General features: G+C 55.4%; 1 protein-coding gene across 1 annotated transcript; it reads left to right on the top strand.

Annotated features, from left to right (window-relative positions):
* The first annotated feature begins 6,611 nt into the window (after positions 1-6,611).
* Positions 6,612-24,511, top strand: TRPV6 (transient receptor potential cation channel subfamily V member 6). The gene is made up of 17 exons (XM_026515112.3): positions 6,612-6,755; positions 8,205-8,267; positions 10,610-10,860; positions 17,970-18,067; positions 18,213-18,335; positions 18,696-18,833; positions 19,108-19,206; positions 19,353-19,528; positions 19,912-20,064; positions 20,147-20,359; positions 20,673-20,759; positions 20,860-20,936; positions 21,176-21,341; positions 21,676-21,742; positions 22,107-22,375; positions 23,396-23,502; positions 23,842-24,511. Exons 1-17 carry the CDS (start codon positions 6,612-6,614, stop codon positions 24,119-24,121), a joined length of 2,511 nt encoding a protein of 836 aa, XP_026370897.1. The 3' UTR covers positions 24,122-24,511.
* The last annotated feature ends 60 nt before the right edge of the window (positions 24,512-24,571 follow it).

Raw genomic sequence — 24,571 nt, 5'->3', positions numbered from 1 at the left:
AAACCAATGCAAATGTAAGTGATTATTGGGAATTTTTTTTTCAGGTTAAATATACTCTGTGTGTATGTGTGTGTGAGAGAGAGAGAGAGAGAAGAGCGAGGGAAGTAGGAGGAGGCTGAGGAAGAGGAGGTGGTGTGGAATAGCATAAGGAAGAGGGAAAGGAAAGAAGAACCCCAACAGCAAAGCTCTGGAACAGATCTTCCTGAACCTCTGGTAAGTGGTACCCTCTGAAAGAGGCATTCGAGGCCACGTACAGGATTCTGCACCTGCCGCCCGGAGCCCGGGTGAGGAAGGAGAAGCAGCACACACGCGTGCTGAAGGGTTAAGACAGTTGGCAGGTGTTTTGTGCCGCTGAGCAGATGCCAGGTTTATTCACGGGGCTCCAGAGACAGGCACAGGGAGCAGGGCAAAAGAAATGCCGCTGTTCCTGCCTCAGGAATTCTTTGGGCACCCCCAAATGCTTACCACTCTCCCTTCCTGTCTCCTCCCTCCCTGGTTACTTCAAAATACGGAATGCAGAAACTCCTTGCTCCTGGGTGCCTCATGGACCAGCGGCACGAAGACACAGGAGGGTTTGCTCCCACAGGCATCACTGGACTTGAAAAATACGTCCTCTCCTAGCTGTTGATGCAGTATTTTATTGGCGCGTTGCTGGGTTCTAGTGACGATGCTTGGGTAGCCCTCGAGGAATGGCCTGCCTGTGGCCTTGGGAAGGAAGGAAGAGGTCAGTGTTCCTCCCTCGTGCTGCGCTGGAGAAATGGGAGATAAGGTCTGGGGCGCTGAGACCAAGAAAGAGGGGAGAGCAGCAGGGAGAGAGGAGGGAAGTAAGTGCTGGCTCTGGAGGTCCCTGGCGGATGTGCAAGGCATGGACAGGCAGAGAAGTGGAGCTGGAGGAAGGGCAAGCTGTGGCATCCACTGGGCCCTTACGCACCTGAGACCACTCACTGGACAGCTGAGAAAGTGCCTTGACGGGGTGTCAATAATCATTTACTTCTCCTGGCCAAGCCCATTCTTAAAGGCTAATGAAGGAAAAATGAGAAATGTTCAAGGAAAGAAATACTTTGACCGGTGTCACACCGACAGGAGAGGCTGGGTAAGTGGCCCCCAGTCTCTGCCAGGAAGGGGGTGCAGCCAGGCAGGAGCCACCTGGGGCAGGACTGGACACACCTGCTTTTGTTCGTGCCACTTCTTTGTTAACCCTGGCACTGAGGAGGCGGCGGTTACGGCCACGGGCTGAGGGAGCGAGGCTTGTGCAAGGCCAGGCTGCAGCTGGAGGGACCCAGCCTGGGTCCCCACTCGCCCAGGGAGTGCTGGGCTCCCGTCACAGGGGATCTGCGCATGTGCGCAGGGAGCCGGTTCTCAAAGCACTGCTCTCCCTCCAGCAGTGCTGTGGCCCCTTCCTTTCCTGCTGCTGGATGTGCTTCCCTAACTGCTTCCTGACCAGGTTGCGGAGCCCTTTAGCGATGACGGGTGCAGGTAAAACCCAATTTCAGTCCCCCTCTGCCGTAGTATTAGCTGATGACTTTGGCCTTGTCCACCTGCCATGGCTGTGGCCATAACAGCAGCACACATGGAAGCACGTGGGTCACTAAGATCTCCCTGATGTTACCCGTTGTCATGGCAGTATCTCATAGCCTTCCCCTAGTTCGCTTCTCCGACGCTCTCACTCCCTCTGCGGTTCCTCAGCCCTAACAGGGCACCTCCTTCCAACTCAGAAATAAGAAGGTAAGGGAGAGAGAGATCAATCAGTGACTGTGGCTCCACCGGGTGACCCCTGTCCGAGTCCTTAGAGACTCTCTCCACCCTGGGTCAGAGAGCATCACTCTAGATGGATGATGGCTAGTCTCTCCTCCCAGGGACTCCCAGACTCTGACACCTGCTCACCCCACACAATCCAGGTCCAGAGAGGACAGTGGCAAATTGTTCTTCCTTTGCTCAGGCACGAGGAAGTATCCGCCTCTTCACCTCCTCTCTCCCTCCTCGTGTGAACCTGGTGGGCAAGAAGACAGCTCCCAGGCCCTGTGGCCTCTGTCCCAGCATCCTCTAGGTCTTAGGTCAGGGGTCACCACCTCCCCTGGAGTCTCCAGCCAGCCAGGAGGGGTTGCTTAGGATAGGAGGGTGGGCTGGAGGGAGTGGCTGCAGCCACAGGCCCTTTGCCTCACACACCACACCCTCCCCTAAATCCCAGCTGCTCCCCCTTCCCCACCTTCTGCAGGCTAATGAATCTTCCAGGGCGGAAATCATTTCCTCTGTGTGTGGGCTCGGGATTGACAAACACCCCCCCTCCTCCCAGGACACACACACATACACACACATGCAGGGTTCCCTGCCACCTCCCCTTGTTCCCTTCCGGGCCCCTCTCTTGCACACAGATCCACCTTTGCCTTTGGGGCCTAAGAAAGGAAATGTACCCACTAAATACCTTGCCTGAGTTTCCTCAGCACAGATCATTCCCCATAAAACACAATTCAATATATACTCTACACCAGGCACTCTGATGGGGAGAAGGAAGATGTGATGTGCTTTAACCTCTTCCTGTGAGTTTCTGTCAATGGGGGAGACAGGCAGGTAAGGGGACAATGTTAATGCAGTCTTATCCTTCACACAGGGCATGAAGAAGGGAGCTAGAGCACAGAGGAGGTGGGACCAGCCCTGGCAGAGTGAGGAGGGTGCAGAGGGAAGACAAGACACCATGTGATTTTGAGTTAGGCTTCAAGGGATGAGCTGGAGTGTGAGCCAGGTAATTCATGCGAGCCCTCTTGCTGAAGTGCGGCAGGGTTGACATGGTTCTGAGAGCTGCTGTAAAGGACGTGGCGCAGACCCTATTTCATCCCTACTCAGTTCAGCGGTGAGCAAGGGAGTTCGATGGAACTATCTCTGGGAAGGACAAGGGGTGAGGTCTATGGGATGGTCGGTAGGGGAACCCACCCTCTGCAGGTGGCAACAGCCCGAGCTCAGGGCTGTGCCGGTCCCACGGCGGGGTGGGGGGGATTTGCCCACAGGAAGGTAAGCTGGTTACTGAAAGGGCTCCAAGACACAAAAACAGCAACAGAAGAGAGGGATGAAGGACGAGGAGCAGAGGCTCTTACTGTGCATTTGCTGTGGGCCATGAGCCTCACGCAGACTCAGCTCCTCACAAGGAGATTGCATGCCAGATGCTGTCAGCCTTTTACAGAGAGGCCGCTAGGGCCCAGAGAGGGCAGCTCCTTGCCTAAGGTCACATGCATATGACTGTGCTCATTTTGTGGACGAGGAAACTGCAGCTCGGAGGGGTGGCCTAATTTGCCCACACTCAACTAGTAATTAGCAGAGTCTGACTTCCAACCCAAATGTATTTGGTCTCAAGGCCCGTGCTCCTTCCCCTACAAGATTCAGGGCCCCTGAAACAAGAGAGTCTAGCATTTCTACTAGAAAGTTATTTCCTTGATGTTTCCATTTCAAATACTCCCACCCAAGCAATGATAAAACATATGACTTGCATTCATGCAACACTGTGGGGAACATAAAGTCTCTTGCGCCCATTATCTTCTCTAACCCCAAAGAGCAATCCTGTAGAGTAAATAGGGCAAGATTTCTATCCTCATTTTACAGATAAGGAAGCTGATTCTTGGAGAGATTGTAGAATTGAGGTCACAGATCTCACCAGTGCAGAATAGGACAATAATCTGAGCTTCTGGGCCCCTGGAAAGACCTGTTCCCACAATGGCTCCCTTGCTCACCTGTGCGGACAGACGGACAAATCCAACCCAGGTGGGAGGGGTGCCACCCTCTACACCCAGCCTGCAGCGTGCTCGGACACCAAGGGTAGAACGCAGAGGCACCCAGGTGTGATGCTAGTTCATGGCACTTGCATACCTAGGTCAGTAAGCATTTTAATACATCCATCAGTTCCCCTCGACAATGGGCACACAACCTCGAATGACACACTAGCACTTTCCACGGAGACTCCGACAGGCAGCCTTGTGCTCTGATGTCTCCTGTACTCTGGTCTGTGTGTAAGGATTTTAGGCCCAGCCCTGACTACGTCATGGTTCTTGGACTTCCCTGTAGCTCGGGGACACATCAAAGTCAGCTCTTGGGAGTTGGGAACCTCAGCAAGGCCGGGAGAAGGGGGAGGGATCAGGGAGGGGACTTGGTGGCCTGAGAACTGTCCCCAGGGCACAGCATATGGATGGCAGTGCTGATTCCCCAGGGCCTGTGAGCAGATCCCTATCAGGAGATTCCACCAAGTGCTCCCATGCGCGTACCAGTACCAGCCACACTGCCATGTGCACAGGGTCCCACACAGGGAGGGCACCAGGAGGGGGGAAGCCCATGCCTTGAGGGCGCATGTGGTCAGGGAGGCACACAACCACGAAGATCTTTGTATTTCCTAGTTTCCTAATGTCTCTTGTTGTAGTGCCTGACCAACGACCTCAGGTCCTCGGTGCCTAGGTAGGTCTAGAATTGCCCAACAGTCTTCTGGGGAATGCTCTGTTTGGCTTCAGTCACTCCCTTGTACCTGCTGGCCCCCTGGCCCCTGCCTCTCCAGCTCACTCTCAGCCTCCCACCACGCCCTGCTCAGGTATCTGCCCCAGAACCTGCCTTGCCATGTGGGGAGCCCTCCCCTTCTCCTCGCTGCAGTCCATCCAAGCCCAGCTTTGGAAAAAGGAGTCCCAGCTCCTGCCCAGGTCAGCCTCCCAGTGTCCTGTGCCCAAACCCCTGCCCATTTCGGCCTCTCCTGTCCTGTTCCTTCCCAGCTGCTCCTTGAGTCCTCACCTGGGGCTCTCAGGAGGAAGCAGACTGCTTGCTCCCACCCTTCCCCTCCCAGTGTGCACGTGCCCGTCTGTATGCAGTGAACAATTGCCCCTACTTTGAGAACAAGTCTGGCTTTTTGCTTGTTTTTTATGACGAAGGTGCTGGCGTGTCTGCGTGAGCGCTTGAGCTAAATAAATAGAATTTGAAAGAGTTCTTATCATGGCCCGTTGCCCTTTCACTGAGTTTGTTGGGGTGGGGACAGAGGAAGAACAAGAAGTGCAGGTGGGGACGAGTCTGGGGGCAGATGGCTGATAACGGGCCGCTGCTGAGGGCTGCTGCAGAGAAGGCCATGGCTTCCAGTTCGAGCACACGCTTCTGGTTTGGGCTTTAAATAACAGTGATCCAATTTGGGATAATGGCTAGACCCTTTCTCCGGAGCCCCAAACCAGTACTGTTTACTCTAGGCCTAGTGGATCCACGGCTCCCTCTGCACACACCCTGAGCCCAGCGTGGGCAACACTCCCCAGGGTGCAGCAGAGTGGAGTGGACAGCCAGCCCCTTCCCACCCGGGGGGATGACCACAGCCTCGTCTCTGGCTGTCAGCGCTCTAGGAATGGTCGTGGTGGGGGAGCTCTACCCTCTTCCCACTTCGAGCTTCAGGGGTCATGGGATCCTGCCATGTACAAGGCTAGAGGGTGATCAGAAGCCATATGGCCCCAAGTCCTGTCTGCCAACCTTCTCTCTCTCTGCATGGTAGAGCATCTGCCTCAATGATGCCGAGGCAAAGACAGACACCTGAGACATAGAAGGCTGCTCTGAGCTCCATGCCGTCTGCACCTAGAAGCTGAGGGGGCCGTCTGGGGGAGTGGAGTGTGGAAGGGAACAGGAAAACTTGAGAACTGAAGAGTCCTTATTTTTGCAGATCGGGAAACTCAAAGGTAAGTGACTTGGCCAAGGACCGGTAGTGATTTCTGGCCCAATTGGGGTTGGAATGGAGCCATCCTGGTTACACATCTTGCTCCCTTTGACCTCTTCCAGAAACCAGCCTCATGGCACATTTGGCATATTTGGAAAGGTCTTTGGGGGCTGCACACCCTTCAGCCTCTTTCATGGTTGGCTGTAGCACCTGCTGGAGAGGAACCTCTATGTTCCAGGTAAGGTGGGATGAAAGAGAGTGGGGCAAGTGGCTGAGCAGAGGGGTCCAGGTTTGGGAGGGAGAGACCTCAGGGTCTGGGGAGGAAGGAGCAGGAGGCTGGGACGTGCGGCCAGCAGGAGGGCTGTGGGCTTTGATGCACTCCTGAACCCTGCCCTACCTCCAGAGGGGCTGGCCCAGGCCATGGGCCACAGGAGTCCAGCCTGTGGAGGCCTCAGGAGAGGGTTAGGGGCAGCTCAGAGCTTGGCGGGGCTCCTTCTAAAGCTGAACCTTCCAGGTGGAGGTTTAGGAGACAAGATGCTCTGAGGAGGTGACGGAGGGGCTGCCAGCCCAGGGAGACCTCTCAAGGCTGACTCAGACAATCTTCTATTTGAGGAGGGGTGGGTAGAATGGCTGACAGTGGAGGGACATGGGCAGGGGTCAAGAAGGATGCTCCCCTAAGTTCCTCAGCCCACGTGCCCACCTGTGTCCTTTCGGCACATTCTGCAAAGGGGTCAGGGTCCAGGAGAATCAATGCCTGTGAATTTGAAAATCTACAGATGAGTAGGAGATGCCAGAACACACACACACACACACACACACACACACACACACACACACACACACGGCTGCTCTAAGATCTTGCTATGACATATTGGTTCATCTGACATAAATATTCCGTGCATAAATACACGCCAAATACCGCGCACGGGCCTATCTGAGGAGGTGGGGCAGCAGCGCCATGCCGCTCCTCGCAGCCTCTGCCCTTCCTCCCGGGCCCCGTTTCTGCCACCAGCTCGGCGCCCCAGTCATGGTCCTCTGGGCCTTGACCAGATGTCTTCAAGCAAGCCGAGAGAGGCTGGAGCTCCTGCACAGCGAGCCCACGGTGGGAGCGCCTGGCCAGCGCAGACTGAAGCGTGCAGGAAATGAGGGCAAAGGGATGGAGCCACAGTTAGCAACGGGACAAGGAAAGGGGGCTAGGGACAAAGGTCACATTTCAGGTGAAAGTACGCGACCATTCTGCAACTGTGTAGACCTCCTGACCTATGAAAGCCGAAGGAACTCAGGTGACTCCTCTTCGGTTGAAGTCACAGGATGTTTGAGTTGAAAAGGACCTTGGAGGGTCTCGAGCACAAACTGCCCCCCAGGTAGCCCCCGATCGGGCACTGGGTAGAGCCCAGCGCACCCGGCTGCCAGTCAGGCGGCTCAGCAGTGCACCCCCCGCAGCGTCCCCGGGCAGTGCTCAGCGCATGCTTGTGTGTGTGTGGGTGTGTGTGTGCGCGCGCACCCGTGTTCACCCGCTGACCCGCCGCCTGCTCCTGTGCAGGCTTTATGAGCTGGCACACAAGGCTTGTGAACCCAGTGACTGGAACAAACTCCAAGCTGAGTGAGCAGCGGTTTTGACCTCGCTGCCCTGTGCTGGCTCCATCCTCACAGCCTCTCGCCTGTTTTTCCTTTGTAGGCAGCCCTCGCACACTGCACACCGCACACCACACCGACAGAGTGAAGGAAACACCCTCCCAAAGGGCGTGGGGAGCAGGGATGTGGTGACATGGTCTGCTGGACAAGGAAACAGAGCAGAGATCAAAATAAGAAAAAGAAACCGAGGGTTCCAGAGGGATCACTCGGAGTCAGGGACACAGATACACACATATCCCACATTACAGACCACCACACACACACACACCCACATCACATACCACACACACATGCATGCACACGCATGCACACCTAACACACACGTGCACACAAACCCCACACATGCTAGCACACAGTCGAAGACCGAGGGAGCAGATACAATTGCAAAGAGAGCCAACGAGAGAGGAAAAACAGGGAAACACAATAGACATAGAACAAACAAAAAGAGGGACAAAACCAGAAAAAAAATGTATACACTTTTTTGCCCTCAATCAGTGGCTCTCAGTGGAGAGTGATTTTTGTCCCCCAAGAAACATCTGGCAATGCCTGAAGACATTTTTGGTCATCACGACCGAGGAAAGGGGATACTACTGTCACCCAGTGAGTGGCAGCCAACCATCCCACAGTGCATGGGATGGACCCACACGAAAGAATTGCTTGTTTCAAAACAGCAGTAGTGCCCAGGCTGGGAAACCATGCCTGACATGCAGAAGTCAGCTGCAAGCAGCATCTGTGGCCACAGCCCTGCACATACTGATACACACATCCTCTCCCGGGCCACCTCCAGCCCCGCCAGTGTGGCCTTCACCGGGGACCAGTCATACCCGGGTTGACCACTGCCCCTCTGCCGGCTCTGGAGGACCTCAGCAGCCGTGCCCAGCCTCCCCGAGTTCCAGTCTCTCTCTTGCCCCCTCAGCCCCTGTACCGACAGCCTCCTGTATTTGCGTACTCGTCAGGGATTGCAACCAAGTCCTCCCAAGTGAGGAGACGCTGCCCAGCATGGACTCCGAGTGGGCTGGGGAGCCAGGCAAGGCTCCTCAAGACAGGAGGAGCACCAGGGCATCCTCCCTGTCCCCTCAGAGCCAGCAACCCCTGGGAGGAACAGGGGATGTGGCTTTCAGATGTGAGAGGACCTGTGTGAGCAGCGTCACCCAACCCGAGGCCCCCCTTCCTCATTGTCCAAACACACTATGTTGGGTCCAAGAACGGAGAGGACACTGTTGGCAGAAGCTTGAATCAAGCCATCTGCTCTCACCCCTCCCAGCCCTCCATGCCCGTTTCGAATCTGTTCTCAGTTTCCCGTAAGTCATGGTGCCCCATGCAAAGGCAGCACCAGGTGGAGGAAGTGGTGGAAGGAAAAGAAAGTTGGGAATGCCTGTCCTCCAGCAGCTTCCCTCCTCCACAGGACAAATAACCGCCTTGCCTTATTCCCTTTCCCACCTGGGACTGAGCTGGGGTCTTTGCCAGGAGCCCAGCAGTAAAGAGAAGGTGGGCGGGTCAGCAGGCAGACACACACTGGTTTAATGGGCACAAAGGTCCTGGTTTGGGTCCCAGCACCTCCCCCCCACCCAACCTGAACCCACTGACCCTTGGGTGGGTGGGGAAGGCAGCTAATCGAACTGCACTGTTTGCTCAGGGCTCTATGGCCTGGCCTCGGGCCCAACAGCAGGGACAGGAGTATGGCTTTCCCTCCAGATTGAGGGCGGCTCTTCTATACCCTGCCCACAGGGACACCCCACCCTGCCCCTTGGCTTCCCCCTCTCCCCCACACATACACACCCATGCACACGTACACATACACCACACACACACACACTCTCTCTCTCTCTCTCTCTCCTGTGTCCTAAAGCTCTCTGAATCAGACACAGGTAGTAAAAAACAGACTCTGCAGCTAGGGAGTGACCCATACATACCTGTGACTCTAAATGCCCAGACACCTAGGCCCCAGGCCATCAGGCCCCTGCTGTGCCATGGGACTTCGCATCAGCCAAGCTTTGGTCTCTTTCCAGGGGGAAGGTTGAACTAGCTAACCATGACAGCCCGTCGCTGTCAGAGGTCTGTGCCGGGACCAGGATGGGCCCCATTCTTCTCCGTGACTGTGCAAGCCACCATCCCTCCCTGGGCCTCCATCTACCCACTGGGATGTGGGAGTGGGTCTGAATCTGGCCACTGCCACAAATTGGCTATGCGACTCGGGGGATTTACTTTACCACTTTGGGCCTTGTTCTTCTTTTTTGCTTTTTAATATGTAGAATGTGGACAATGATACCTGCCTTGCAAGTCTGATGTGAGTTCACATGGGAACATTCAGCTGGGCCCAGCAGGTAACAGGGGGAGAACAGAGGCTACCTCCCCCAGAGGCTGCCAGAGAACATACCTGCAATATTGGAGGCATATTTATACTAAAAAAAAAACTTCATTGTTTATCTGAAATTCAAATTTAATTGGATGTCCTGTATTTTATCTGGTAACCCAGTACATATATGCCGTGTTGGGGAGGGGTTCTGGAATACCAGGGTAGGGGTCTGTGAAGTCCAGGGGGCCAAATGCGGCCCACAGCTCCATTTTCTGCCCTGCCCCAGAGCTAAGAATGGATGATACATCTTTGAAGGGCTATCAAAACAAAAGAAAACAAAGCATGTGTGTCAGAGACTATATGCCTCTATGTGGTTTGCCAAGATTATATATTTACATATACTATCTGGCCCTTTATGGAAAAAGTTTGCCATCCCACGCTCTGTTTATATACTTATTCTGGGCCAGGCTAGAGATTAAACTGGAAGCCTGAAGGAAAGCTAAATCTCCAGGAGAAAAGGCCCAGAAAAGACCCTGGGACAGAGATGGGCTACTCATTCCCGGGGGGGGGGGGGGGGGGGGGGGGGGGCTCAATCCAGAAGGCCCTCCTGACTCCTCCCCTCCTCCTTCACACCTTCAGTCTCTCAGGCTGGTCTGACATGTCCAGGTCTTTCTATAAAAGGTCACCAGGTGTCCCAAAGTCCAAGGGAGGCCTCTCCACTCTTTGAAGGCCTCCCCTTCCTGGACTGGCCCAGGGGCAGGGAGAGAGCCCAGGTGGGGAAGGAGTTTCAGCAAGGCCACAGCTTGAAGGCAGGTCTGCTGGCCTGTCCCTTTAAATCTCAGGTAATTTGGGAGGCGGGAGGGAGTGTCCTCACAGCTCCTGCTGGCTCCCAGGAGGAGCTCCTGAGGAGGAGCCAGCAGAGAGGGAGTCCCAGCTCTGCCCAGTGTAAGAACCTCAGAGCCCCCTGCAGTCCGCTCTGGTGCCTCAGGGAGACTCCGCAGGGACCCCGGGAGGCAGGAGACTAGGAGACGGGGCCTCTCCAGGGAGAGGGCAGGCCGGCCCTTGGGGGGGCTGATGTAGCCCCACGGCTGAGTCCTGTCGGGGTCTGGCCTCAGCCTCAGCCCCCCAAGGAGCCGGCCCTACACTCTATGGGGTTGCCGCTGCCAAAGGAGAAGGGGCTCATTCTCTGCCTGTGGAGAAAACTCTGTAGGTGGTTCCAGAGACAGGAGTCGTGGGCTCAGAGCCGAGATGAGCAGAACCTGCAGCAGCAGAAGAGGTAAGCCTCAATCTGCTTCCTCTGACCCCCCCCAGGCCTGCCCCTCACCCCCTCCCAGCTCCCCCTCTTCCCCCTTTCCTCCCCTTCCCCCCTCACTCTCTCAGTCTTTGTTTGGCACCTCTATTTGAACAGACTGTGCCTCCAGGCCTGGCTCCTTGGGATTATTTTGTCTCAAAGGTCTTGGCCTGTGGGGCTAGTTCCCCAGGATGTCAGGTGGAAGGGGAGGGGGCTGATACCCACACAGGTGTCCACTATTTTTAAGATCCAATTCAATTATGCAAGCCTCTTGTACTTCCTTGAAGGCCAGCCACCTTGCTGGGCCTGGGAAAGATTATGGCATCATGGAACCACCACCCCAGAGGTGCTGGTGGGTCAGGACAATGCCCGATATCTCTACTCCCTGCCCCTAGAGCAGTCTTTCTTGCAGAAACATGTAACACATACATGTACGTGTGTGGGAGTGAATGAATGAGGCAGGAAGGAACTGCAGACACTAGTAACCACAGAAGACAAAATGTGACCACGGTTATCATTCCTGTATGTTATCACCGTCATCAGCCATTGCCCAGGGCCCTGCTGAATGCCAGGCACTGGGGGTACACGGAGCCAAACAAAGCGGGGACCCAGCCCTGGGGTTCATGACTCTCTCCTGGGGAGAGGGGTGTGAGTGCCTGGCCACACTACCAGAGTGCTCACCACTCTCTCATTCGGCTTGAGGAATTTGAGAGGCTCTAAAGTTTGAGCCCCCGGGATATTGCACCTGTTGCTTCCAGCCCCTGAAAACGTCCCTAAACTCTGATGTCCAACCCCCGCCTCAGGAGGGAGAGGAGAGGAATGAAGAAAGCTTGAGGCCGTCCCCGAAGGACATGTCCTGTCCAGACTCCATGGGCCTCCCCACCCAGGAGCTGGCACGCTAGCAGGAAGTGCTCCTGGCGGGGCGTTCCTGGGGTCCCTAACACAACAGATAATCCTTGTCGCTTCATAGAGGAAAGCCCAAGGATTTGGTATCTGAGGGCCTCTCTCCATCTCGGAGAGCAGAGGCCTGCCCACGCCTGACTGGGAGTGCCTGTGTTTCTTCTCCCTTTGCCCCAGGATTCTGGGCTGGGGGCGTGCTCCCTTCCGAGCTTTGGCTTCCCTGACTCTCACACCAGCCGCCCACTTCTCTCCCCCCGGGCCTGGGAGAGTAGGGGCTGAGCGCATGTTTGGCTGATGACATCTTTAGGCACAGAATGGCACTGTTGTTGGAGAAGAGGCCATGCCTGGTTCCACTCCTCCCTTCCCACTCAGGACCCCGGGGCTGGGGGAGCCAGACAGAGCACAGAAAGGCCTGGGGCTTGGAAGGGGCAGTAGAGCTGCCCTGTGTGCCAACAAGGCAAAGACCCTGAAGGACCACAGCCTGGCTGCTTCCACTCGTCTCCTCTGCCCCTATTTCTTCTCCAGACCATCGAGTGGGCCTCCTCTAGCAGCCTTGGTCCAGGATGGCCTGATGTCGCCACTTGGTGGGATCCCTTCCTTTCCTGATCTCCCTGCCTGGTTCCACAGTTTCTTGGCCCTCTCCTTCCCCTCCAGAGCCTGGAGTATTGATTCACTACTGGGTGGGCACTCCTAGGAAAGACACTGACAGGGCCGGAAAGGGAAGCGTCCTAGGCTGCGGAGTGAGCAGGCCTTAGGGAAAATCTGCAGGCAGCTAGGTAAATAGAGGACTGTGTAAGTGAGGACAGTACTGACAGGCGAGGAGGCGGGCTGATGGCAGAAAGCAGCAAACAACATAACGAGCACCTACCTCTCCTTCTATAACCCCAAACCTATGGGAGGCTGGGCCTGTTATCCCCCCGGGAGCAAGGCAGGCCCAGAGTGAGCAAGGGATGACGTCAGAATTCATGCCAACAGCTCAGCGGGGGCCTCTGTGTGGGGTTGGGGGACGAGGGGGGGTGGAGCATGGTCCAGTGAGAGGGGAAGTCTTTCAGGTCTCTCTGGGATGATCGGGAACCCAGCACCCCTCCCTCTCTCTCTAGCAGGTGTGTCTTGGGTCTTAGTCTCGCTACTACCTCTGTTTAAATCCACATTGTCGGACCCAAGCTGAACGATTACCTTTCTCCCATTTCTTCCTCCTCTCTCCCTGGACCTTGAATTGTCTTATTTCCTGAGAGTCAGTGTATTAACTACTTACCGATCATAAAGCACTCTGCTAGATTTGCAGAAAGTGAACGTGACATCCCTGCTCTCAAGGCGCTCACATTCTTTCGGGCAAAATGCACCAATACGCATCTACTTGGGTGAAAGTGAGCTTGGGGAGTGTCCTCCCCAAGGGTATAAGCAAGGGTCACGGGAGCACAGAGGCGGATGCTGGGTATCTGATTCTGCCTGGTGTGGGGTATGCTGGCTAGCTCCGGGAGGCTCACACTCGACCCCATTGCTGGAACCTTCTCCCTCCCTCTAGACGGTGAGAAGGCTGTGATGATCACTGGAGGTTCTTCTCTGTTTGGATAGATACCTGTTTAAATACACATGAAGTGATGTGTCTGGAAAAGTAAGCTCTGGGGCTCTCCAGTCTGTTGGGACTCCGTGGCTCAGTAAATACAGGCAGACACATACTTGCAGGCACATGGGCTAGAGCTGCAGCAGTGAGAAGCGTGGCCCGGCTCCAAGTCTGCAAATAACCACTTTCCCCCGAGCTTTGGCTTCCTCATCCTGTAGCCAAGAACCCGAGCTGGGGGGAAATGGCCCGTGAGTGGCCAGTGCATGCCTCCTCTCCACACGGGACTGTTCTTTCCTGCATCTGTGGTCACGGTTCTGGGCTGACCCCCTCCCCCCCCACCCGGAGAAAGATTGGAAAGGGCCATAAAACTAGAAGAACCACATAATTGAGCGGTGAGAGCCCCAGGCTAGGTTCTTGGCCAAGCATTCTGCTTTTAACTCTGCGTGATCTCCTTGCAAGGATTTGGTTGTGCTGCCTCAGTTTCCTTTTCTGAAAAATGAAAGAATCATTCAGCCTGTGTCACAGGGCTGTAAGGAGCAAGAGGGATAATAAGGGGGATGCTGCTTTGGAAGCTGAAAAGCACATTTAACAAATGGGATTTACCGTGATGAAAACAACCACGGTAGTCAAAAGGCAACACCCGATGTTGGCAGGAGTTCGAGGGGCTGGGCACCACCTCCTCTCACAGCTGTATCCACCCGTGAACCTGTACACTGAGCTCCCACGCTGTGTGTGCCCTCCCCTTCCCAACTGGCACGCGTGTTTGAGGGGGTGCCTGTGGAGAAACCAGTGGGACCCACGCCCATGGACACAGCCCCCATGCCTCTCAGCCCTTTCCAAAGCCTGATCAACCCAGAGAACAGGGACAGAGAAATGGGCAAAGGGGGTCCCAGTCCCAGCTCTGCCTCTGACTTGTTTAGACAGGTCACCTCGGGACTCCTTTTGTCCATCTGGGATGTGAACAGATAGACCAGGTTTCTAGCACCTTCCTAGCTCTCAAATCTTGATTTGAATTCTCCTCCCAGGCACTTTGGATTCTGTCTTATTCCCAGCAACCAAATAGAAAACTTTGCTTGTGTGCACATAGACGTGTACACATCCGTAAGAAGGAGGAGGAGAGGAGAGGACAGAGTGCAGGGAACAGGGAGAAAGGAAGGGAGAGACACTCCTGTGGTGGCCCAGAGGGAACTTCAGGGGGAAGATCAGGGATTTGTGTCCTGTGGAAAAAATGAGGGTTTGTAATACAATTTTCACCAGTCTAACATTAAACTAAACCATTCGATTCTATAATTAATGGTCAGGCAAAATAAAACATTCTACATCCTGAAAACAGCTTCCACACTGCTATAATTTCAGATTTTCTCTGTAATTTCTTTTTGCTACTTAATCAGTGAGTGCTTAAAAAGCTTTACCTTTTCATTTCTCTCTTAGTTAAATATTTAACGATTTGTAAGAAAACACATAGAGGGAATTTCTCATTCTTTTTAATGGGAAGAATCCTCCTTTTAAAAAGATTGTTTATGAATAATTCTACCTGTAGCTCAGAGTTTCCCTACCTTGGCAGGATGGACATGCTGGAGAGAATAATTTTTGCTACAGGAGACTGCCCCACGTAAGATGCTTCTTAATAGCATCCCTGCCCTCTACCCACCAGATGCCAGGAGCACCCCTCCGCCCCTCCCCCATTGTGACAACCAAAAATGTCCCTAGACTGTGCCAAATTCTTTGGGGAGGGGAAAGGGGCTCACCCCTGGTTGAGAGCCACAGGTCTAAACCACCGTTTGTGAGTAAGAGATTCTGGCAGTAATGTTAAGTATTCTATTAACCAGAGACCTGGTGAAGAGACATAGATTTTGCTCCAGATCTAAACTTCTGTGCCGGGTTGCTATGGTAGAAACTACTCGTATCTCAGGCACGGGAATCTTTGGATGGGTCTGCTATTGACCCTTTTTTATGGGTCCCTAGAATAGTCAGGTTTTTTTGGGGGGGGGGGGTCAGCCCGATCGCCAAGAACGCGACCGAGGGCTTACTCTGCTGTCCCCTTGTGGCCGTCTGATGCCATTGCGAGTAATTGCTCTGATCCCCTCAGAACCATTCCTATGCTACCCCCTTTTTTGCTGGATTCTGGAGTTTGCCACCCAGGAGAGACCAGTTCTCTACACACTTTGCTGGGTTGGGTCATAAGCTGACTCTTCACCCAGACTGTAGTCTGACTGGGGTTGCCTGATAAAGTATGGGACACGGAATTAAATCTGAATTTCATATAAATGATGGATAAGCATGTCCCAAATAGCACATGGGACATAGTTCTATTAAAAAATGATTGCTTGCATATCTAAAATGAAAATATAACAGAGTGTCCTGCATTTTTATTTGGCAAGCCCAGACGGACAGTAACTCCTTGTTCCCCAGGTCGCTAGGGCAGTCCGCAAGGCAAGAAAAAGAGCACAGAGGAATGGAGGTTTGTAGGGGACATTTGTGGGCTTTGGAGATGTGTAGGGACCAAAAGGGGTATCTATAGGCTGGCCCCCAACTAGCCTCTCCACTCATATCTTAGGGAGCAGGGAGCAAAATTCTGTACTTGGGTAAGCAGGCCCCTTGGATCCATTTCTAACTTTGCCATTAACTTTAATCCAAATAGGGCATAAAGCCAGGAGCTAATTGAAGGAGGGCAGAGAAAGGATATAAATATGAGAAAGTGACTGACCTCTGCCCTTAAGGACCCCTAGTATAGAGGAAGAGACAGTATAATCACAACGCACAGCGAAAGATGCAAAAATAGAGGGCCAGAGGATAGTGTGGAAAACTTCGTGGGGAGGGTGTGTGTGTGTGTGTATTAGGGAATAGAGCTGGCTTGAGAATATTTATAGAGGAGGGGTTTGGGCAAATTGTTGGAAAGGCGGCGGTGGAGGCAGTGGTGAAGAGGGTGTAGAAAATTTCCTTTGCAGCTGTGTTTGTATATCAAGCATAGTGGTTTTTACTTAGATTATATGTTTGCCTAAGGTTGGCTTCGGGGGTGGCCAATGAAGATAACAAGGAGGGGCAGTAAGGCCAAACTACCTTCTGGCACTGCTACAAATTCATTCATTCTGCAGATAGTGGGAGAGTGTCTACCACATGCGGAGCACGTTCCTAGGCACTGGGGTCACAGGACAGACGATGGACAGGGTGAGGTGGCGGCGCTGGGTTCCAGGTGGAAGGAGCGTGTGGCTCAGGCGTCGGGAGAATAGGGTGTTCTGGGGCAGTGAGGCCGCAGCATCAGGTATAAGGAGTGAATGGGAGGAGGAGAGAGTGGAAAGGTGGGTGCACAGAGGCTAGAAAGGTCCTCTGTGTTCCTTTTCTGTGGGCATTTAAGGGTGGACTTTTCTAAGCCATGATGGTACTGCCTTTCAGAGACGGCACATTGGCAGCACGGAGAAAAATGGATTGGGAGTAAATAGGGCATAGGGAAACTAGTTGGAGTATTTTGTTAACGAGGGGCAGAATAGAGAATGAAGACACGAACTGATGAGGGTCAGCAGGGATGAGGAGGTAGGGATTGGGTGGGGAGAGAACACTGAATGTTGAAGTGACAGGGCCTGGCAGCTGCCCATGTGGCCTGGGGGGTGGGGAGCCGGGGCGCACATTTGGGGAGATGTGAGTCTTGTGCTCATTCCTCCTCTCCTGACCTCCCCACCCCCCATCCTAGCTCTTGGAGTTGATTTCCTGCCACCAGTCCTTCAGTGTGTGAGCTCCCATTCACATAGTGGACCGTCTACGGCTAAATGCTGTTATTTCATTTAGCTCCCATAGAAAGACCACGGCTTTGGGCCAAGAGAGCAATTGAATAAAGGGGGCCCAATGGGTCTTAGTTGGGCTAAGTTGTGATTAGAATCTAGGTTTTTAGTTCACTGTAGGAATAAAGCTCAAGAGAGGATCTGGTGAGTCAGAGAAGACAATTTTTTTTTTTTTTTTTGCCTAAAACAAGTGAGAAGCAGACAGGAAGTAGGAAGAGAGTATACTCTGACTTAGGGGTCAGAACAAAAAGGATCCACTGTTGCTCTCTGATGAAGCTCTGAGGATGCTGTTGTCAGGAAGAAAGTGCGGGGATCTAAGGGCTTTGCTGAGAAGGTCTAGAAAGGAGAGCATCGCACCCCTGGAGGAAATCTGCTAGCCTCTACATGTTGACTTCCTTCACAAATATGAGGGAGGAACTCCTTGTACCCTCAGTCCATGAAAACAAGGCTTATCTTGGGGGGTAATCACAGGGCACTTAGTGAAGCTAGACAGGGTTTTCCAGAGGTCAGTAGGTCAGGAGGTGAATGAGTACTTCGTAAAACTCCTCCCCTCCACGCTCAATATGCACAGATAACACATTCATACCCATTCTGGTCCCAGCACCCAGGGGATAGAAAACCAGTACTGATGCTCTCCTCTACAAGCTGAAAGGGGGAAAAGTTGGTTTGGGTTAACTAACTGGTCAAGAAAAAAAATCAGACGGCCCTTTGCACCCAATGGCCTCACTTCCCTGCATCAAGTTCAATGCCCCTGAGGTACGCGTGTTTGTATGTGAGGGAGCCAAGACATCACCCCTCACCGTACAACTGGGTATGCTCACCATCGCCACCTTTCTGATCCTATTCCCTTGTAGGATCTGGGAGTCTCCTCTCCTTCTAGCTGCCAAGGAGAACAATGTCCAGGCTCTCAGCAAGCTACTCAAATATGAGGCCTGTGAGGTGCACCAGAGAGGTAAGAGAGAGTCCTCAGCACCTGTCAGACCCACACACGGCTCCCAGTATAGCCCAGGACCTTCTGCTGTGGGTCGCTAAGTCCCTATTGTCCCTATCCCCCTGCTCCATAGAACCCACGTGACTCTTCTTTCTGTCAATGCCAGGAGCCATGGGGGAGACGGCACTGCACATAGCAGCCCTCTATGACAACCTGGAGGCCGCCATGGTGCTGATGGAGGCCGCCCCTGAGCTGGTCTTCGAGCCCATGACATCTGAGCTGTATGAGGGTGAGGGGTCAAAGGCCCAGGATGGAGGGAAGGGGTGATATTTCAAGTCAGTCTCTGTGGTGGATAATCTGGGGAAACCAAAGAAGGAGTTGGAGACCCCTAGTTTTTGTGCTTCTCTCCATCTCCCTTTTTTCTCATCATCTTCACTGCACACTAGCGCACCAGCCCCCTGAAATGCAAGGGGCCTAGAGTAAGAAGAGAAGCAGCAGCTGGCTTCCCTGGGGACCCTGCCAGCCCAGGGGCTCCTCCCCCCACCCCACCTTGGGCTGCCATGGTGAGGAGGACAGGGTGTAGATATGGGAGGGACCCCTGCAGGATTCTGTGGACAGACCCCATGACTGAGAGCTCTCTCTGGGCCAGGTCAGACTGCACTGCACATAGCCATCGTGAACCAGAACGTGAACTTGGTGCGAGCCCTGCTTGCCCACGGGGCCAGCGTCTCTGCAAGAGCTACGGGCACAGCTTTCCGCCGCAGCCCCCGCAACCTCATCTACTTTGGTGGGAGCAGGGCCAGGGCTGGGAGGAAGGGGGCGTGGGGAGGTGGGCAAGAGCAAAGGGAGGGGGGAGCTGAGGAGGGCTCCAGCCCTGGGAGGCTGGTAGGGTCAGGCCTTAGAGGGCTTAAGCCCCATGGCCCTTGCTCCATCCCTGCCTCTGATTCTGCTGACAAGTGTCAGCAAGCCCGGAGCTGAGATGTGGGGGGAAGGAGGCAGTCACTCCGGGACACAGCCCGTCCCATCGGGCACTCATGCCACGGAGCCCTCTGTGTCCACAGGGGAGCACCCTTTGTCTTTCGCTGCCTGCGTGGGCAGCGAGGAGATCGTGAGGCTGCTCATTGAGCATGGAGCTGACATCCGGGCCCAGGACTCCCTGGGTAAGAGCTGGGCTCAGGAGGGGAGCGGCGACACTGGGGGCCGTGAGGGCAGGGGCCCGCACAGCCCTCGGGCCCGCCCCAGGGTGGACAGGGGAAGAGTGGGGCCTTCGGTGCAACAGCCATGGGACAGCCGTGTCCCCCCGCAGGAAACACCGTGCTGCACGTCCTCATCCTCCAGCCCAACAAGACCTTCGCCTGCCAGATGTACAACCTGCTGCTGTCCTACGATGGGCGCGGGGACCACCTGCAGCCCCTGGACCTCGTGCCCAACCACCAGGGTCTCACCCCCTTCAAGCTGGCCGGAGTGGAGGGCAACACTGTGGTGAGGGGCGCGCCCCTGGCCCTCTGGCCTCCTTCTAAAGACCCTGCTTCCCCAGCTCCCCGGCGGGCGGCAGTCCCTTACTCCGAACCCATCGCTCAATGCTCAGCCTCAGGCCTCCCTGATCAGGAGCTTGGAGAACGGCACTCTAGAATATCTGCTCCGGTGACCCGAAGTGCTGTTCCCTTGGCCTGTCCTCTTCTTTCTATCTTTAGAGAGTTTGTGGGGAAGAGAAGCAGAAACAAAAGGAGGTTCACGCACCAGAGGCGTGGGGATGGCTGAGTGCCCGTCAGTGCCGGGGAGCGGGCAGCAGCCCTGCTGGGTGGCGTGGTGCCCGTGGCCCGCTTCTCCCACGGACCCTGGGCCTCCCCGCTGTGTCCTCGCAGCTGTTCCAGCACCTGATGCAGAAGCGGAAGCACATCCAGTGGACGTACGGGCCGCTGACCTCCACCCTCTACGACCTCACGGAGATCGACTCCTCGGGCGAGGGCGACGAGCAGTCTCTGCTGGAGCTCATCGTCACCACCAAGAAGCGGGAGGTGTGGGTCGCTGGGCAGGACAGCCGACGGGGAGGGAGGCCGGGGCCTCCGAGCTGCGTGCTCTGATTTCTTTCTGCCGAAGGCTCGCCAGATCCTGGACCAGACGCCCGTGAAGGAGCTGGTGAGCCTCAAGTGGAAGCGCTACGGGCGGCCGTACTTCTGCGTGCTGGGCGCCATCTACCTACTGTACATCGTCTGCTTCACCATGTGCTGCGTCTACCGCCCCCTCAAGCCCAGGACCAATAACCACACAGGGCCCCGCGACAACAGGCTCCTGCAGCAGAAGCTGCTCCAGGTGACGCCGGGGAGCCTCGGATCTTCGGGGCAGGGCTCGGCTCTGTGCCCTTTCTCAGACCTGCACCACGGTCCCGGGGGACAGCCCCACACCTCCCAGGGCACAGCTGCAAACACGTAGGCGCAGACGCAACACGCAGGCACAGGTGCAGACACAGCTGTGCTCCAACAGCGGTGTCTGAGATGGCCAAACCTAGCGGGTTATAAAGAATCTGACGGGCCGGGGACCCCACACACGGGACACTGACTTGTGCCGGGGGCGGCAGCGCGGGGGTATGGAAGCCCTGAGTGTTCTGACCGTGTGCCCCCCTCAGGAGTCCTACGTGACCCCCGAGGATGACATCCGCCTGGTGGGGGAGCTGGTGAGCGTCATCGGAGCGGTGATCATTCTGCTGGCGGAGGTGAGGCGTGGGCAGCACATGGGGGGAGGCTGCTTGCCCTAGGGATCCAGCCCGAGCCCCAGGCTGCAAGTGCCTCCATGTCTTCCTGGCCCCTCTCCAGATTCCAGACATCTTCAGGGTGGGGGTCACTCGCTTCTTTGGACAGACCATCCTTGGGGGGCCGTTTCACGTCCTCATGTGAGTCTCCTTTCTCTCCCCTGATCCCTTCCCTCACTCTCTGGATTCCTGACCCCTGGATAATCCCCAGAGAAAATTAACTCCAGAGATCCTTCTCCAGTGATGTGTGTGGCCCCGTGCATTGAGCTTGTGAAGGCCAAACCGAGTGTGTGGGTGTTGCCTCCCTCAGTCGCTCTTGCTCTGGCGTCCCCAAGATAATCCCAGTCTCCTCTCACACGCCCCTCTGTCCCCACCCCCAGCATCACCTATGCCTGCATGGTGCTGGTGACCATGGTGATGCGGCTCACGAACGCCAATGGGGAGGTGGTGCCCATGTCCTTCGCGCTGGTGCTGGGCTGGTGCAATGTCATGTACTTCGCCCGAGGATTCCAGATGTTGGGCCCTTTCACCATCATGATCCAGAAGGTCTGTGCCACCCCCAAGCTTTCTAGAGAGAGGTCCTAGAGCAGGTGCTACTGCAAACGTGTTCAAGGGCCAGATAACAGACTCGCAGGCTTTGCGAGCCACGGATGCCTCTACTGCATATTCTTCTCTTCTCCTCCTCCTTTTTGTTCTCTCAATCCCTTAAAAATGTAAAAACCATTCTTAGTTCAAGGGCCAGACCCAAAAGGCCAAGTAGATTTGGCATGAAGCCATAGTGTCTAGCCCCTGGAGGGTGGAGCTGCTGGGCTTCACTGGGCTGGATGTGTGAGAGGCTGCAAGGGGCACCTGCTCATTGCCCTTCCCCTCCTCCCTTTAGATGATTTTTGGCGACCTGATGCGGTTCTGCTGGCTGATGGCCGTGGTCATCTTGGGCTTTGCCTCAGGTAAATCACCTGTCTGGCATGGGGCCCTGGCAGGGAGAGGTTGGAGGAGCCCAGAGAGCCCAGAATGTCTGTGGATAAACCTGGGGGGAGGTGGGAGGGAAGGCCAAGACACGAGGCTGTAATGTCTGAGGATGGAACATCCCTCGGAGGTGAGACAAAACTGGGAGTGTTATGGAGACGTGGCTCTTGGGATCAGGATAAGCCATCCTGAGAATAAGGGACTATTGGAACCCAAAGTACAGAGCCACGGAAGGCCGGATGGGGATGCTGGAGATGAGGGAAGCGGGTCTGAACTGGGCAGCAAAGAGCTGGCCGTGGTGTATGTGGTTGCCATGGTAACTCTCCATCCCCTTGGGTGGAGCAGCCTTCTATATCATCTTCCAGACGGAGGACCCCGACGAGCTGGGCCACTTCTATGACTACCCCATGGCGCTGTTCAGCACCTTCGAGCTGTTCCTCACCGTCATCGACGGGCCCGCCAACTACGACGTGGACCTGCCCGTCATGTACAGCGTCACCTACGCGGCCTTCGCCATCATCGCCACGCTGCTCATGCTCAACCTCCTCATCGCCATGATGGGTGACACTCACTGGCGGGTGGCGCACGAGCGGGACGAGCTCTGGAGGGCGCAGGTGAGCCCCCTGGTGGCTGGGAGGGTTCGTGCAGGTGGTTCCGTCCCCGCTGCGGATGGGCTGAGCTCGCGTAGAAGCAGGTTATCTTGACGCGACACAGGTCTAGGGGGTCACTGCAGGACACGGAATAATGCAGAGTGTCCGGAAGCACTGGCTGGCGCTACCACGGAGCAGCATTTGCTTGGCTGAAAGAATTCTTTGTAGTTTTCTCAAAATTGAAAACCTCAGGCTTTTCCAGAAGAGTCCACAAGAAATCAACCAACAAGAAATAAAGCTAACGGTGACTGAAAGTGCATTTAGTAAATTAGTCTGTAAAACCTGACCCCGAAAAATTGGACAGGTTTTTAAAAAACGCCACAAAAACTTCCCAGAGTAGCAGAAGTCATTGTCAGCCGGATCGTCATGACGGAGACGGAAGACCGTTCAGTGAATCCAATCATTTGAAAATATACTTAGAAAATGATTTCTCTCAACAGAATCAAAAATGAAAGTCCCCCACATTGAATGGCACTTAGCTGTGCTGTGTAGAGAACAGAGTTAAAAGGCCCTAAATTGGCTAAATGGGGTTTGCTCAGGAAAATATGTTTTCCATGCAAATGTATTGATATGAGATTTCTCAGTAGGATATTAGCATTTTTAAATGGCCTTTATGTCTGTAGGGTCAAAATATCCTGTGGCCCTGAGGATCCCTTTCTGTTTGCTTTGCCCTCCTTGCTGTCTCCTTGGAGCGAGGTCTCACAACCTCCTGCAGGGTCAGCATGGTTGTCAGGTCACAGGGCAGAAAGTTGCTGGGCTCATGTCCCATTGACTCTCTCCCACAGAAGAGGGTCAACCAAGCTGACATCACCACCACTCCCCAGCTTGGGGTGTCGTTTGTCGCTTCTTGGAGACCACGAGCTCCTGCATTTCCTAGCTATCGCTAAGCTGTCCCTCCTCTGCCCAGCACCCTCTCCTCTCCCCACCCTTCTCTCTCTCAGTCTGCACCTAACCTCTGACGGCCCCTTCTGTCCACACACACAGGTGGTGGCCACCACAGTGATGCTGGAGCGAAAGCTGCCTCGCTGCCTGTGGCCTCGCTCGGGGATCTGCGGGCGCGAGTATGGGCTGGGGGACCGCTGGTTCCTGCGGTGAGTGACCGGTGCGGGCCGGGCGCCCCCTGCTCGGACGACCTCCTGCTCCCAGGGGCCCTGTGCAGGCTGGGAGCTCCCTGGGCCCCTTGCCCATTGACCTGTGTTGACCTGAGGTCCCCGCACCGGATCCCCATTGCTAAGGGAGGGGCCCCACGAGGTGCTCGGGGCTGCAGCCCAGGGGCTGGAACCCCCTGTGCCCACACCAGCCGCACACGAGGAGAAAGGCCAGTCACGGTGGGAGGGGTGAGTGTAGGACACATGCTGGGTCCAGGAGCAGCGCTTCCATCCTCGGCTGCCTCTCAGGCTGCCTCTCACGGCGGGCCTCCTTCTCCGCAGGGTGGAGGACAGACAGGATCTCAACCGGCAGCGAGTGCAGCGCTACGCGCAGGCCTTCCACAGCCAGGGCTCCGACGACATGGACAAAGCCTCAGAAAAACTGCAGCTGGGCCGCCCCTTGGGCCCCCACCTGTCCCTCCCTACCCCCTCAGTGTCTCGAAGTACCTCCCGCAGCAGCACCAACTGGGAGAGGCTCCGGCAGGGCACCCTGAGGAGGGACCTGAGGGGGCTGACCAACAGGGCTCTGGAAGATGGGGAAGGATGGGAATATCAGATCTGAGCGTGCTCTGCCCCGGCCGCGGCTCTCCTTTGCCTGGGGCGTCAGAAGCCAACACCAACACACCTAGAGGTCTGATCTCCCGTCGGGAAAGCAGAATGCATGCTGAGAAATGCCGCTTGGGAAACACCGCTCCAGGTTCCACTGCTCTTCAGCTCTGGGGTAAACGGAGACCAAGGAGGGAGGTGGCCCTCACCTCACCCCGGGCACCAGGCTGGTGCCAGGGAGGACCGGGCTGCGGGGCTCTTCAGCCTTACTGAAGCACTCTGCACTGTCGGAGCAAAGCACTTTAAGGACAGGCTGGCCATCTCCACCCCAGTGTTACGGTGGGAAGGGAAGAGCCCTTCCCAGGGTGCTCCAGACCGCTGGGGGGAGGCTTGTGGAAAGCGTGAGTGAGGGGACAGGCACTGCTTTGGGGGTGGGGTGAAGCTGTTTGAGTCTTGCCACCTTCTA

This window comes from Ursus arctos, unplaced genomic scaffold (genome assembly GCF_023065955.2).
Source record: "Ursus arctos isolate Adak ecotype North America unplaced genomic scaffold, UrsArc2.0 scaffold_3, whole genome shotgun sequence".
In the NCBI taxonomy this organism is placed as follows: domain Eukaryota; kingdom Metazoa; phylum Chordata; class Mammalia; order Carnivora; family Ursidae; genus Ursus; species Ursus arctos.
The sequence above is the reverse complement of the archived record's forward strand: the minus strand, read 5'-3'. Positions and strand labels throughout refer to the sequence as shown.